This window comes from Cebus imitator, unplaced genomic scaffold, assembly GCF_001604975.1.
Source record: "Cebus imitator isolate Cc_AM_T3 unplaced genomic scaffold, Cebus_imitator-1.0 Scaffold261, whole genome shotgun sequence".
Classification (NCBI taxonomy): domain Eukaryota; kingdom Metazoa; phylum Chordata; class Mammalia; order Primates; family Cebidae; genus Cebus; species Cebus imitator.
The window spans coordinates 306786-323022 of NW_016107576.1; the positions used below are offsets into that span (position 1 = coordinate 306786).

General features: G+C 36.3%; 1 protein-coding gene across 1 annotated transcript in view; it reads right to left on the bottom strand.

The window, feature by feature from the left end:
- Positions 1 to 16237, bottom strand: part of TTLL7 (tubulin tyrosine ligase like 7) — a 127603-nt gene that overhangs the window by 51926 nt on the left and 59440 nt on the right. Inside the window, exons 9-10 of the mRNA XM_017499803.2 lie at positions 14568 to 14726; positions 9680 to 9774 (exon numbers count right to left, since the gene is read on the bottom strand). Of these exons, the coding sequence (XP_017355292.1) occupies positions 9680 to 9774; positions 14568 to 14726 (254 nt within the window). The remainder of the gene's footprint in view (positions 1 to 9679; positions 9775 to 14567; positions 14727 to 16237) is intronic.

The following is a 16237-nucleotide window of genomic DNA, read 5'->3' on the forward strand; positions in this document are numbered from 1 at the left end:
GCAAGGGGAGAAATGCCAGATGTAGGTGATGGGGAGGAAGGCAGCAAATCACACTGCCACGTGTGTTACTATGCAACAATTTTGCATGTTCTTCACATGTACCCCAAATCCTAAAATGCAATAAAATCAATGGAAAAAAAAAGAAAAAAAGAATATATGTCCAAGGCCCTAAATAATAAAGAGTGTTCGTTTGCCTCAAGTATGTACCATCTCCACAACTTGACCTTGCAGGAATGTTAGGAAACTGATCCATTCTCTTTCATGACAACATTCAGGCTTGAGTGGCAAGAGGTCAACAGGTGGTCAAGTAAAAGGAATAATTTGAGAAAATCAATAAACACATCCAGAAAACTGTAAGTCATTCAGGATTACTGGAGCTCTGGGTGAATACAAGAAACTCAGCTTCTCACATGGGCTTGAATACTAAGTTACTGAGCCTCAAATTTAAGTGTAAACAATGAAGGAGAAGATATATTTTTAAAAGAGAGGGCATAATTATGTCTGTAAGCGTTAAAGATTATGCTCTTGGCCGTATATACAGTGGCTTAGAAGTAGATGAGAAAAAAGCAGGAAGTTAAGATGAGATGCTATTTCATTAACAAATATAAAATATGAGGGCTTGGAAGAGGGGAGCAGCAAAGGGATTAGAGAAAAAGGGTAAGTTTAGAATAATATTTTGGAGGAAGAATGGATCTGCTCTGGTGACTAATTCAATATGAAGAACAAGAGAGATGAATTTGCAATGTCACCAAGACTTCTGATTTCAGTAATTCCACTGGCACTTTCAATGATGAATACAAATTTGGCTCAGAGTTTCCCTAATTAAAGGTAAAGGAAATGCCATGGTTGAGGTAACTCTTTAACTTTTGATTTTTTAATTTTATTATATCTGGAACAATCATTTTATCATCCTATCATATATCAAGGAATTTATTATCATATAGCCATTTAAAATGGATAAAATTTTTCCATTTTATCTAGAATGATCATTCCTATATAGCATTCAATTTAAAAGAAAAAGAAAAGAGGAAAGGTAAATAGAAATGAAAAGAAGAAAAGAGAGGAGCAAAGATCAAAAAATCCGTAAGGGAAAAAACTAGAGGAAGCAAAAAATGGGAATGAAAAACTAAGAGGAAGGGAAAATAAAGAAAGATGTTATGATAAGTATTCTGTAAAAATATAGATCTAAATACATATCTACACCAAACAAAGCACTCATAGACAAGGAATTTGATACATAAACAGTTTGAACACACACAAAGAATAACAACAAAAATAAGCACACAGACGTTCCTTCAGACACATTAAAAAACAAAGAAAAGTCAACTACCCTGAGACATTTTTTCTATAGAGGAATGTTCCCCCATTCAGACTTTTAGGAATATTGTCATTCTAAAAGCTATCTGCATTTCTATGAATATTCACCGGCATAAATCAGCACTAATAACTCTCAGTTCTTATATCACAGAGCAGAATAAAAATTTAACCAAAGACCAAAAAGATCACCATTCGCTTAGCATTTTATTTAGCATTTTTCTTTCAACTGTATCCACATATTGACCTAAGCGTTTTAGTATACCATTTTCTTGAGTCTTTTTACCCTATAATTCCATCCAAGGGATTTCTCTAATCACTTGCTTCACATGCTCTGTACTCCAGGAATGTGGAACCACCAAAAGTTCTATGAACTTGTTTTGCTATGTCTCACTTCCTTATCTTTCTACAAGTAGTTGAATGGAATGTCCTCCCCCTACCACTGTCGTCCAACCCAAATTTTATTTAGTACTGCCTATTTGTTAGTTCTAGATATGGCCCTGGGTATACAAAGAGAACCAGAGAGGGCCATTACCCTCAAGGACCTGACCAACTAAAGGAAGTGAGGGCAATGGCATACAAGCAAATACATAGGGTATGATGAGTACTATTTAAAATGTGGGGGGGAGGTATGATGATACCACAAAGGAGTAAGTAAACCATTTTGCCTCAGCAAAGGCTTCAAATAGAATGTCAGGCTTGAGCTAGGTTTTATGAATGTGTTGACAAAAAATGTGGTATTCTACACATACAATGGAATGTTATTCGGCCTTAAAAAGGAGGAAATTCTGACTATGCTACAACATCGAGAACTTGAAAACATTATGCCAGTTACATTAAGCCAGTAACAAGGGGACAAATACATATGATTCCACTCTTATGAGATACCAAGAGTAGGACATTCAAATTCATAAAGACACAAATATAGTGATGATTTCCAGGGACTGGGGAGAGGGAGGAATGGGGAGTAGGTGTTTAATGGGTACAGTTTCACCTTTGCAAGATGAAAAGAGTTCTAGAGATGGATGGTGGTAATAGTTGTGCAACAATGTGAAGTGCTTAATGTCACTGAATTATACACCTACAAATGGTTAAAAAGAAAACTTCAGGCCAATATCCATGATGAACATAGATGCAAAAATCTGCAATAAAATACTGGCAAACTGATTGCAACAGCACATCATAAAGCGTATCCCTTACCATCAAGTAGGCTTCATCCCAGGGATGCAAGGCTGGTTGAACATACGCAAGTCTATAAACATAATTCATCACATAAATAGAACCAAAGACAAAAACCAGATGATTATCTCATTAGATTCAGAGAAGGCCTTCAACAAAATTCAACAGTGCTTTATGCTAAAAACTCTCAATAAACTGGGTATCAATGGAATGTATCACAAAATAATAAAAGCTATTTATGACAAACCAACAGCCAATATCATACTGAATGGGCAAAAACTGGAAGCATTCCGTTTGAAATCTGGCACTAGACAAGGATGCCCTCTCTCACCACTCCTATTCAATATAGTATTAGAAGTTATAGCCAGAACAATCAGGCAAGAAAAAGAAAAAGGGTATTCAAATAGGAAAGGAGGAAGTCAAATTACCTCTATTTGCAGACAACAGGATTGTATATTTAGAAGACCCCAACATCTCAGCCCAAAATCTCCTTAAGCAGATAAGCAACTTCAGCAAAGTCTCAGGATACAAAATCAATGTGCAGAAATCACAAGCATTCCTATACATCAATAACAGACAGAGAGCAAAATCAAGAGCGAGTTCCCAATCACAATTGTTACAAAGAGAATAAAATACCTAGGAATACAACTAACAAAGGAGGTAAAGGACCTCTTCAAGGAGAACTACAAACCACTTCTCAAGAAAATAAGAGAGGACACAAACAGATGGAAAAACATTTCATGCTCATGGTTAGGAAGAATCAATATCATGAAAATGGCCATACTGTCCAAAGTAATTTATAGATTCAGTGCTATCCCCATCAAACTACCAATGACCTTCTTCACAGAACTGGAAAAACTCACTTTAAACTTTATATGGGACCAAAAAAGGGCCCACATAGCCAAGACAATCCTAAGCAAAAAGAACAAAGCTGGAAGCTTCACATGGCGGACTTCAAACTATACTACAAGGCAACAGTAATCAAAACAGCATAATACTGGTACCAAAACAGAGAAATAGACAAATGGAACAGAACAGAGGCCTCAGGAGCAACACCACACATCTACAACCATCTAATCTTTGACAAACCTGACAAAAACAAGCAGTGGGGAAAGGGTCCCCTGTTGAATAAACGGTATTGGGAAAATTGGCTAGCAATGTGCAGAAAGCAGAAACTGGACCCCTTCCTGACACCTTACACTAAAATTAACTCCAGATGGATTAAGGACTTAAACATAAGACCTAACACCATAAAAACCCTAGAAGAAAACCTAGCAAAATAATCCAGAACATAGGAACAGACAAGGACTTCATGACTAAAACACCAAAAGCAATGGCAATAAAAGCCAAAATAGACAAATGGGATCTAATTAAGCTTCAGAGCTTCTGTACAGCAAAAGAAACAATCATTAGAGCAAACCAGCAACCAATAGAATGGGAAAAAATTTTTGCAATCTACCTATCTGACAAAGGGCTGATACCCAGCATCTACAAAGAACTAAAGCAGATTTACAAGAAAAAAAAAAACAAACAAATCCATCCAAAAGTGGGCAAAGGGTATGAACAGACACTTTTCAAAAGAAGATATATATGAAGCCAACAAACATATGAAAAATGCTGATCATCACTGTCATTAGAGAAATGCAAATCAAAACCACATTGAGATACCATCTCATGCCAGTTAGAATGGTGATCATCAAAAAATCTGCAGACAACAGATGCTGGAGAGGATATGGAGAAACAGGAACACTTTTACACTGTTGGTGGGAGTGTAAATTAGTTCAACCATTGTGGAAGACAGTGTGGTGATTCATCATGGATCTGGAAATAGAAATTCCATTTGACCCAGCAATCCCATTACTGGGTATATACCCAGTATAGTCCTTTACTATAAATCATTCTATTATAAAGACACATGAACACATATGTTCATTGAGGCACTGTTTACAATAGCAAAGACCTGGAACCAACCCAAATGCCCATTGATGATAGACTGGACAAGGAAAATGTGGCACATATACACCATGTAATACTATGCAGCCATAAAAAAATGAAGAGTTTGTGTCCTTTGTAGGGACATGGATGAATCTGGAAACCATCATTCTCAGCAAACTGACACAAAACAGAAAATGAAACACGGCATGTTCTCACTCATAGGCAGGTGTTGAACAATAAGAACACGTGGACACAGGGAGGGGAGCATCACACACTGGGGTCCGTTGCCGGGGGGTGTAGGGGAGGGACAGTGGGAGGGAGGGTGGGGAGGATTAACATGGGAGAAATGTCAGGTATAGGTGATGGGGGGATGGAGGCAGCAAACTATCTTGCCATGAATGTACCTATGCAACAATCTTGCATGATCTGTACATGTACCCCAGAATCTAAAGTACAGTAAAAAAAAGAGAGACAGAGAAAAAGAAAAAAAGAAGAAAATAGTTAAAATGGTAAATTTTATGTTAAATATATTTTACCACAATTTTTAACAATCAGTTGGCAATCACCAAAAGGACAAAAGTGAACAAACATTAAATTAGAACAAGCGCAAAGGTACAGAAATTTGAAACTGTACCACAAAAGAGTTCTTAGAAAAGTCATTTCCATGGCAAAGGAAAAAGAATAAGAAATGATCAAGTTGGAGAGAGACGCAAGGGCCAGCTCAAAAAGTGCCTTGTATATAATCAAAAGATCGAAAAATGCCTTGCACATAATTCAAAGAAGTTTAAACTTTATCTGACAATGTGCAAAAATCTGGTCAGAATATCAGAGCTTATAAATCTCTATTCTGATACTGGCATCCCTCAGGGTTCTGTCCCTGCCCTTCTTCTCAAAACATACAGTCCAACTGTGTGATCTCACCCTTTAGATTCAAGGGCAATCTATTTATGAATGTCAGTCAAATAGATATCTCTATCTCCTGGGGCCCTGTATATCAAATTTTCCATTTAACATTGTTTCAAAGCATCTCAAAATTAGCATGTTTAAAACTGAATCATCTTTCTTTCTCTTTCTACCTTCCCCCATTATTTCTCTAAGCCTCTTTCTCACCTATAATCTTCATCTCAATGAATGGCACATCATTAGACAAGTCACCTAACCCAGAAGCCTAGAAATCACAGGAGATACTGGATTCCCAGTACCTATTGCAATGGTAGTAGACTCTGAATAAATGGTGTTGGATGATTTGCAGAACAACAGAATGGAAGCTGCAAAATGGGATGCAGGTTAGTGCTGGAAACAGGAAGGAAGCCAATAAAATAGCCCAAGAGAAAGATAAGAAGTTTTTAACCTTGGAGAGTAGACGGAGAAATAAAGTGATAGTCAGAAATTTGACAAGATTGAGTTGATTCAAAAGAAAGTTAAGTATAACTCCCAGCTTCCTAGCCTGGACATTCACGTGAATCATTCTGCCATTAACTAGCAAAGCAAACTGGGTAATTATTATTGTATTGTACTTGTCTATGAGCATATATATTTCTCTTTTAACAAATGAGCTACTTAAGGTGGGGAATTTTATTCATTTTTGTATCTCCAACTTCTAGCAAATTATATAAGCTCTTTAAAAATGTCCAGTAGGCCAAGCACAGATTATGCCTGTAATCTCAGCACTTGGGGAGGCCAAGGCAGGCAGATCACCTGAGGCCAGGAGATCAAGACCAGCCTGGCCAGCCTGGCCAACATGGTGAAACCACATCTCTACTAAAAATACAAAAATTAGCTGGGAGTGGTGGCAGGTACCTGTAATCCCAGCTACTCAGGAGGTTGAGACAGGAGAACTCAGTAGGCAGAGGTTGCAGTGAGCTGAGATTGTGCCACCGCACTCCAGCCTGGGTGACAGAGACTCTGTCTCAAAAAAAAAAAAAAAAAAAAAAAATCCACTATATGAATGATTAGGTTTAACCTTTGTGGGTGGGAAGTATTTGATATTGTTAGCAGAGAAAAAAAAGACAAACCCATCAAGAAGAACATGATGGATTGAAGGAGGAAATAATTCAACTTTGGCAATATTAAATTTAAGTATTATCAGAACACTATCCTTTCATTCATTTACTTATTTACTTGCTCAGTCACTCATTATATGTTTATTGAATACCTATTAGAGCAGGGCATCCATGGTACATGGTCAGCAGAGAGTTGCAAATGCTTGACTAGAGATCCAGAATGCATCAGAGCTAGTGAGAGGCACCCCAATCCATATTGCTACATACATGTCAGACTCAAAAATACCACAAAAAGTAATAGGATTGATACAGGAGAAAAGAGGGCTGAGGCAAAAACACAGTGAGAAAACGACAGGTAGGGAGCAGAAAGTAAGTGAAATCATAAGCGAAGACTAAGGATGCTCAAAGTTAAGAAAACTCAGACACGTAGTGTCACAGAAGGCCAGTGAGGCTAAATGTTCAATGGCAAGATGGCATTAAATGCTGCAAGCCTGTAGCCCATGAATGAGTTCTAAATAAGGGACAGACAGGCAACTCAACTTAATTTAATTTAGTTTGATCTAATTAACAAGTATTTCAGACCCAAGGACTCATGGGATTATGAATATCTTTTCTAGGTTCTATTTTGATGATTGTAATAGAATACTTATGAAGGAAAAGATTCTTCTTATTAACCCAGTAACACCATCACAGAATTTTCCTTTTATTATAGAAAAAAGAACTTTTACTTGTTCTACATATAACCCTTTTCATATTTTCTGGTCTCTGAGGAACCCAAAACTAATGTTTTAAAAAATTATTCGAATCTGAATTCAAATTGCATTCTGCCATCCAAGTAAAAAAAAGGATCAATTTTGACCCCCTCCATCCAAGGTTCTGTTTTCACAGCAGTTGTGATGGAATATCCTGAGCAATTTATATTCTTCTAAATTTCCTTGCAACTAAAAGCACATGCTTACGAAATGAACTGCTATATATGAGGTCATACTATAAACAAAGCACTCCACTGAGCACTGTGAAGAATATAAAAGTATGTACTCTTCAATTTCAAGGAGCTTAAATCTAATTGAAAAGAAAAACCAGCTGTACCCAGGTAAAACAGCACAGAGGATAAGAGAGTAAACAAAGTGAAAAGCCATATGTTACGCAGGCAAAAAGTCCTTCTAGAGCTCCAAGAAAGGGAAGATTAATTTTGGTCAAAAGGAAGACTTCATAGTAAAAGATGGGATTTGAGTCATAGCAATAAGGAAAGGCATTCAGACTAGAGAATAGAATAAATCATCAGTAAGAATGGGCAAGCTATGTGGGAAAAATAGAGACAATCAGCCTAACTAAAACAATCTGGGTCGGAGAGAAACAGGAAATAAGACAGAACAGCTAAGGTTAAGCTATGTTAGAAACTTAGGCTACATGTTGGTAAACAGAACTCTATTTAGGTTCTTGAGCAGAAAGATAATGAAAAGAAGATCATTCCCAATAGTCTGATTAAAATTAATGTAAATAGGGGATTTCTGGATTCACAGAATAATTCTTCCTGTCCAAAATTAAAACACTCCATATGAAAATTAATCCTCTTTAATAAATAGACAAGAATTTTCCTAGTGTATCTAGTTCCTGCCTAAGTTACTATGACATGCTCAGTGAAACTCAAGTCTAACACATGCACCCATGGAGCTCTCCACCCAGCTGGAGAGAGAAGGGACTTCTGAAACATAAGCCTCATTAGCATAAGCTCCAAATGTTAAGAACTGTGCTAAGTTCTCTGTGGAACAACACTAATGAAGATAAATAAAATGAATTCCAACTTTCCCCTAGTTTTAGGTCTAGAAATTTCTGACTGCTGAAACTATATACACCTCATTTTTAGAAACACCTTACCTCACTTTTAAAAATACCAAAAACACCCACAGATAATGTCCTGAATTGGTACCATCAATGGCAAAGTCAAAATATATGCAAAAAAAAAAAAAAAAGCCACTAAACACAGGCTTATTTAAACAGTAATAGTAAACTTTCATGCAAAAAAAAAATGTATAGGCATATTGCTAATCCAAAATACTTAACATACTTGGATAAACTTAAAACAAAATTCTCATTCTACATCTCCTTTTCTACTCATTTCTTTTAGAATAATTGAAATATAAGTTGAATTTAGACAAGTTCATCTTTCATCAGGCAAAAAAGACCACATGAAAGTTTCTGAACAGGTTTCTATGTCCATCTCTTTTTTTTAGTGATGCTGCCCACATAATCTTAATCAGATACCTACTAAATGCTTGGAAACATCTTAAATTTTAAAATTGCCCATCTTAATCAGATACCTACTAAGTGCTTGGAAACATCTTAGATTTAAAAATTGCTTGAAAGCATACCCTAACTGTGCTAGAATTCTTGAATGACAATTAGAAAAACAGAAATCATAAAATCACTGAGCTTAAATCACCTCAGAGGCCCTTTAATCCAATACTCTAAGCTAATTCTGAACACTTATAATGACAGATAATTAGCTCTTTCATCAAATGTTTCAGTTAAACATCTAAAAAAATCATTGTGTAATGATCCAAAAGCTTTTCCCACATAACAGCATTTCAAATACTTGAATCCCATGATCATGTACACTGTAATCAGCCCTATATCCACACAAGCCAAGTCTTCTCTCAAATTTTACTTGCCTCCCTAAATGGAAAAGTTACCTCTCGCTGAACAACTGCCTCTCTTTTTTGTTTACAGAGGCAGCATGATGTAATGGGAAGACCCCTGGAAAGAAAGTTAGGAAATCCATGTTTGAGTTTTTTTTTTTTTTTTTTTTTTTTTAATTTCCTGAATGAACTCTCTGTGCTTTAGTTTCTTCTTATAAGACGAGGAAGATAATCCAGTGGGTCTCCTAAAGTATTTACCAATTTAATAATGTACTCTGTAATAAATAATTATACTTACATTGCAATTTAACCTCATTTACTGCAGGTACAGAATGTTGCCTGGGAAGCAGGAAAAGCAATATACAGGAGGAGGGGGAAAAATTTTTTTTAAACTACATGAGTTTAAAGAATGGATGGAATCAAGAAATGAAAAACACAAAATGGATGGAATCAAGAAATGAAAAATACAAAATAGAATCAAGAAATGAAAATTACAAAATATAAAAATAAAAAATACTATTCTGAAAAGCCAATTTAATGTACAAATGATTAATCTATGTCAAATGCAGATTAAAATGTCCAAAAGAGGGAGAAAATACTTTACCTTACCTTATGTTTAGTAGCTTCAATGCATTTAGCAGCACTCCCCTTTTTACATCATAGTCTATTTTCTGATCAGTTCCAAAGCTTGGGGCTCGGTTAATCTGAAATTTACAAAGAAAACAATATTGGAAGGTGAATAAATATTCAATACATATTTGTTAATTTAATGTGGGATCTCTAGCCAGTAGAACAACTCTACAATAAACTCAAAGCTTTACATGGAAGATGGCCCAGTTATTATTGCGACATCTCCATTCCACATCACCACAGGTCAACAGATTACAACGGATTGACTGTTGGCACCATCTCCTTCTTGCTGCTGCCTTAATTCAGGAGCTCTACCGTCAGTATAATCTAGCCTCTCCCTTCATTCCACTCTCTCCATTACTCCATGCATGGTTGGTTTAAGTTTAGGAAAGTTAAAAATGATTTATCCTAACAAAAAGGAAATAGTGATATTCATGTTACCAACACAGTAATAATTATATACACCTATATGTTTAAAACATGGAAACTATCAGTGCCCCCTTTTCACTGCTTCAGATCTTCAGGAATTCATTAAGATGAAAAAGAAAAGAGCTAGAGTTTTTGTTTTTGTCTTTGTTGAATTTTGTTACTGTCGTCCTTGTTATAAAAATATAACTGGGTTACCAGATGTTTAGGAAAATTTCTTAATCAATTAAAACAGTTGGTTAGAACACTGCTGAGTTCAACACAACAGCTTAGCTTCTTGACCATCAACTAATCCCTTAGGCTATCTCAAAAAAAAAATATATATATAAGTATGTATGCTACTAGTCACAGTTATACACATCCATCACCACAAGAGACGAAACAATTGAAAGCATGCATTCTACAACTGGCACCTGAAGAAATATTACATTATACTAAAAAATTACCCAGGCAAACAACATCTTTAATTAGAAATGTGTAACAGGTTCACAGCAGAAAAATTAGTATAAAGAAGAAAAACAAATAACAAAAGATTATCTGTAATCCCACTACTTAATACTCAGTGTCTTGTTAACCACTTGGTAGATATTATTCCAGATATTTTCTATGCATACATATTTAAAATATTCATTTCACCTTCCAAATACATGTCAATACTAACCATACTTTAGTTTATAATCCAAGCTTTTCTCTTAATGATGTGTCATGAAAATCTTTCATCATGCCATCATTTTGATAAAAGTATGGTACTCCTTTACAGAGATAGGCCATGTTGTATTTTGATTCCTTTGTTGATTTCTGATTCAGAAAGTGGTAGATAAAATTCCTGTCTTTGTGATGTAGTCTCAAGGAAAAGGAAATAGTTTGAAAACTGCAATAACATCCATTTATTCTAGGTCAATTTGAGAAAGGGTATTTATCTATTATGAAAGCTCTAAGCATTTCCCTTTACAAGTGCAGAGAAAGGGTAAAGCATATATTTTATAGAAAAAAAAGTGTCAGCCATACTGATTCAAATCTCTGGAGTTTATAATACAATTAATGACAATGTTGCCACTATATGTGACATGGTTATAAAATAAACCAGACATTGAAGAACTGATGAGTAAGTGGTACACTGAAATGTTATCTCTCTTTGTAGAATTCCTCAGAGTTTCCCTTCCAAATTTCTTGTGCCAGGCATATCCCTCCTCCAGGATGGTACTGAGGTCTTGGTATAAAGCCATCTCAGATCTCTCTCTCTCTCCTTACCTATTTCAAATTCTTCCCTGTACTATAATGTAAGAGAAACTGGTCTGTGAAAGGTATACCCACACAAGATAAACTATTAATAATATGTGGAAAGGCAGGAAAACTTTTTCAATTTAAGTTTTTATTCAGGGATGTTCTTGGTTTTTTTTTTTTAAGTTTTATGAGAAAGGTAAAGAAAAATATAAAAGAAGAACTACAAATGGCTGACAGAAGAAACTAAAAATTAGTGTTCCACACAGTCAAAATTCTCCTCTCTAATGTGATGATTTATTTGGTTCTCATTTTCTATCCCAATTCTAAAACAGACGAAACACAGTTGATGCTAATGTCTCAAAATTCAACAGCTTGTAAATGCATTAAAAATGAAAATTATTATAAAATATATTAAATTAGTTAACACTATTATCAATTGTCCTAAAAATAGTTTTATCAAAACAATCACTTTGTCCACAAATTAAAGCACCCATACTTCTGTGCTCCTAAATTAGTGCTGATCCCTCTGCTCCAGAGCCTTTCCCCACCCCTGCTCTATCGCTCTCAGCCCCGAGCCATTATCCCACCCTTCTGCAGCCCTACAAACTTTGTTCAGATGTGTCTTCTGCAAAGATTTTTTTTTAACTCTCCAATACACACAGGTACACAAAGAGATTAATCATGCTATTGTTTGTGCCATTTCCCTTTTACCTACTAGTTCTTATAACTATTACCATAAAATGCACATCTGAAGAACAGCTACACCGGGGCAAGTATTCTGTCTTCTATCCCCACCACCTTACACAATGACTTAGTAGGTTCTTGTTTAATTTAAGGGTACTTAAACTATTGGTGGTATATTCATACTCCATGCAATTTCAGTGTTTTTCCTAAAATATGTTTTCTCCGTATGAAAATTTGTGCAATTCTGCCACTAGCAATCAGTCCCTGAAATTATTCTGGTTAACTAAAATCACATACTCAGAAGCACCTTCTACCTTATTCCACTTGATGGCGCCAAAAGATTTTTAACAATGTCTGTTAGCCTCACTAAAATTTCAGCAGGGAGTAAAATACAAGACAAGATTGAAGTAAGACTCAGTAAGACTCTTTCAACTGTTTTAATATAACAAATGTTCATTATCCACAGCTCTTGGTTATTGTGTAGTGTTTTAATGGTTCTGATTGATCTAGAAACAATGAAAGTAAAGAATGAAGAAACATTCACGCAAACAAGGGTTATTTTGAATATTTTAAAACAAGATCCAGAATTCAATCATTCAGTCCATTCTAATTTAGCAAGCTAATAGAAAGTTCCAAGAAGCAAATGTGTTTTGTTTTGTTTTGTTTAAAAAAATAAATAAATAACCACTGGTGTCTACAGCCCTACCCCACTGAATGCTCCTGATCTTGTGAAGCTAAGCAGGGTCAGGCCTGGATGGGACTTGGATGAGAGATCACCAGGAAAAACCGGGTGCTGTAGGATTTTAGGGCTGGGCGCCGTGGCTCATGCCTATAATCCCAGCAGTTTGGGAGGCCAAGGCAGGCAGATCACCTGAAGTCAGGAGTTCTAAACCAGCCTGGCCAATATGGTGAAACCCCATCTCTATGAAAAATAGAAAAATTAGCCAGGCATGGTGGTGCACCCCTGTAATTCCAGCTACTCAGGGGGCTGAGGCAAGAGAAACATTTGAACCCAGGAGGCGGAGGTTGCAGTGAGCCAAGATTGCATCACTGCACTCCAGCCTGGGTGACAGAGTGAGACTCCGTCTCAAAAAAAAAAAAAAAAAGGTAACTAAGATATCTATAAAGTCATTATTTCCTGCTATCCTCCTTTATGCATGTGCCTTCACTTTTTCCCTACTGCATCAATGACAAAAGACAAGTAACAGGGGCAGAAGAAAATATAGCTAAGGACAGGAAAGGACTGCTGCAGAAAAAGTAAGAAACCTAAAGAATAAAATTTCAGGCCTTAGCAAGATGACAGGTCCATAGTGCATAGTCAAATGCTTTCATATCCAAGGAAAGGAGGAAGCAAACCAGACCCAGGCTGGAGCAAAATCTGAACATCCAACAGAGAGAACTTTATTTCCTTGGAGACACAATACATGTTATTGCTTAAAGTAGATGTGACCACATACAGGCACGCGCACACACACACACACACACAAACACACGCACAAACACACACACAATCTTTGGCCCTCATATTAGAAAAGTGTCATTTCGTTGAAATGTATTTTTAGTATCTTCATCTCATTTATCACTCGTTCAATCTGCTTATGCAAACCCTGATATTATACATGAAACTTCTAAATCACTAACAAAAAGAGAGAAAAGTGATTTAAAATGAAAGATAGTGATTGATTACATCTTCTATAGCAACATGTTCCTGATGGATTTTCCAAAACATGGTATTTCAGCGGCTACAAGAAGGTGCATAACCCCAGATCAAGGAGCTTAAAGGGAACTACTGGATGAGGTCTTCTGGATCAAGTGACTTCTAAGGTTTCTTCTGGGTAATGTAAATAGAAATATAACTAGCAGGAAAATATATTAAAATTGTCAACAGAGATAATTTTTCCTTTCTCCTTTTTACTATTCCATGTGTTATATGACCTTTTATCATCAAAGAAAAATAGTAACTCTCACCCTACCAAGGACTGGCAGCAAACCTGAAGACATACAGTTGACAGTCTCTCTGAGGGGAGCCCCAAGTATATACCATGGCCTTAAAGGAGAAATTTACCACCCAGGGTATTGGATACTGAATACTGATTAATGAAGCAACTGGAGTCTCTTGGAGAGTTTGAAGGAGAGATACACTGAAGGCAAGATCCTGAAGCCTGGGCACCCACAGAGAGGAGAGACACTACCCAGAACTCATGACCTGGTAGAAGCCAGGAGTCTGAGAAATAGTACAGCAAGTAAGCAAGTAAGCAACAAATCAGTAAAAGGACCTCCACATTTGAATCCCAAATATCTGTCCTAGAAATTCACTTGATACTAATTTAAGAAAATTAGTAATATCAAACACTTTGATTAATTCTTGGAACTGTTCTATTCCCTGAATTTTTATCCTCTTTTTTCCAGTTATTCCATTCAGGCTTCATGCTGGTCAGTTGATGGGACAATTGTGTTAAGTACACATCTTTAAAACATTTATTTCAATACATAAGGACAATAACTTCTCTTTTTTTCTTAAAGAATGCCTTACCTCCAGAAGCCATGGCTTTAGTTTTCTATCCAACAAAATATCAAATCCCAGGACTTCAAAGCAGACACTTTCACTTCCTGGAGGTTGACCAGGTCTGCACATTCGATATGCATGCAGGACATGAGGTTCTGCTACAATCAGGGTCTTTACCACCAATTCCTATAAGATTGTGATAAAAGAGGTGAAAATGCCTTTGTGTCTCATTTCACATGTGTGAATATAACCAGGGCCTACAAACTGGCAGCCTGGCCAAGTTTACAAAGCTCTGTGGCATCTAGCCCCTGCTACTGCTCTGACTTCATTCTTCACTCTTACCCTCATGCTTGCTTTGGAATCCTCAAGTAAGACACTTTTTCCTACCTTACATCCTTTGCATTCACGGTTCCCTCTTGTGGAACACTCTTTCCCCTGTATTCCCAAGTCTGGCTCTTAGACATTCAGAGAGGCCTTCCCAACCCCCAAGTTAAAAGCAGCCACCCTTCATTCCTTAGCATCACTACACACAACATATAACCAGTTGATATTTTCTTTCTACATTAGAGAAGTCTCCTTGTCTGACACCATTCCCAGTGCCTACAATAATAGCTAGCATTTAGTAGGTAACTAAAAACATTTGCAAACAAGTAAAATAAAGGTGGTAAATGCGGTTTCTATAAGTCAAAACAAGTAAGGGAGGAGCATACGCTAGCCCCATCCAGAAGAGATGAGGGTGATAGGGAGGAAACATTCCAAGGAGAGTAAATTATTTCACAAACACCAGTATAGAAACTCCCCTTAGATAAAGGCTGAAAGGGCTGGGAAGACAAAATCTATGAGAGCTGAGTTTCTTTATTCAGTGATGATATTGTAGTGTTTAAGTTTTACCTGAGAAGAGTGTTGCCAATTAAAAGATTGGCTCTCAATATTTTCTGAGAAAAAATACATAATACTACTGGGGTGAGTTATTAATCCTAATTTTTTTAAAGTTATTTTACTGAAGTTTCAGAACAAGCTATAAAAGAAAAGCTGTCTCATCCATTTTTGCTCAGAAGATATTGTCATTTTAACTCCCTCTCTATAGGTATAGGCAATAGAAAAAGACAGTTAAGAGCCTGGCTCTAACGTAAGATTTCCTGTGTTTATTCCTGGCTTTGTAACTTGTTAGCTGTGCAACCTCAGTCATGTTGCTTAAACTTTGTGAGTCTCATTTTTTCCTCAGTTTAAATATAAACTGCAAAAAGTTAACGTAAGAACAAAATGAGATTCCATGTAAAACTCTTAGCATAGTGCCCAGAGTCCTATTATAGTTACTGTTATTCTATTATTCCTCTAGAATTCCACTCATATGTCAGGTTAGTCTCAAATATTCTACTACCTGTTGGAACAATATTTGTTAAATGAGTGATAAAAGGGAAGACAGATGTTAACCTCACTGTTACCAGAATCACAAACCAGTTCATATTTGGGAATAAGTATCAGAAGTGCCATGAGAGGCTGTTTTCAAAAAATTTTGTTCAAGGTAACAAATCCATGACGGCACCATAGCATATAAAATAAAAGACAAAAAGCCACTTTATGTAAATATTTGCCAACATTACTGAAACCACTTGAGAGGAGGAAAAAGTTAAAACTTTGATAAGCATCTGTGTGAAACAGTACAGGCTGAGGGAGGGGGTGGAGACTGATTATTA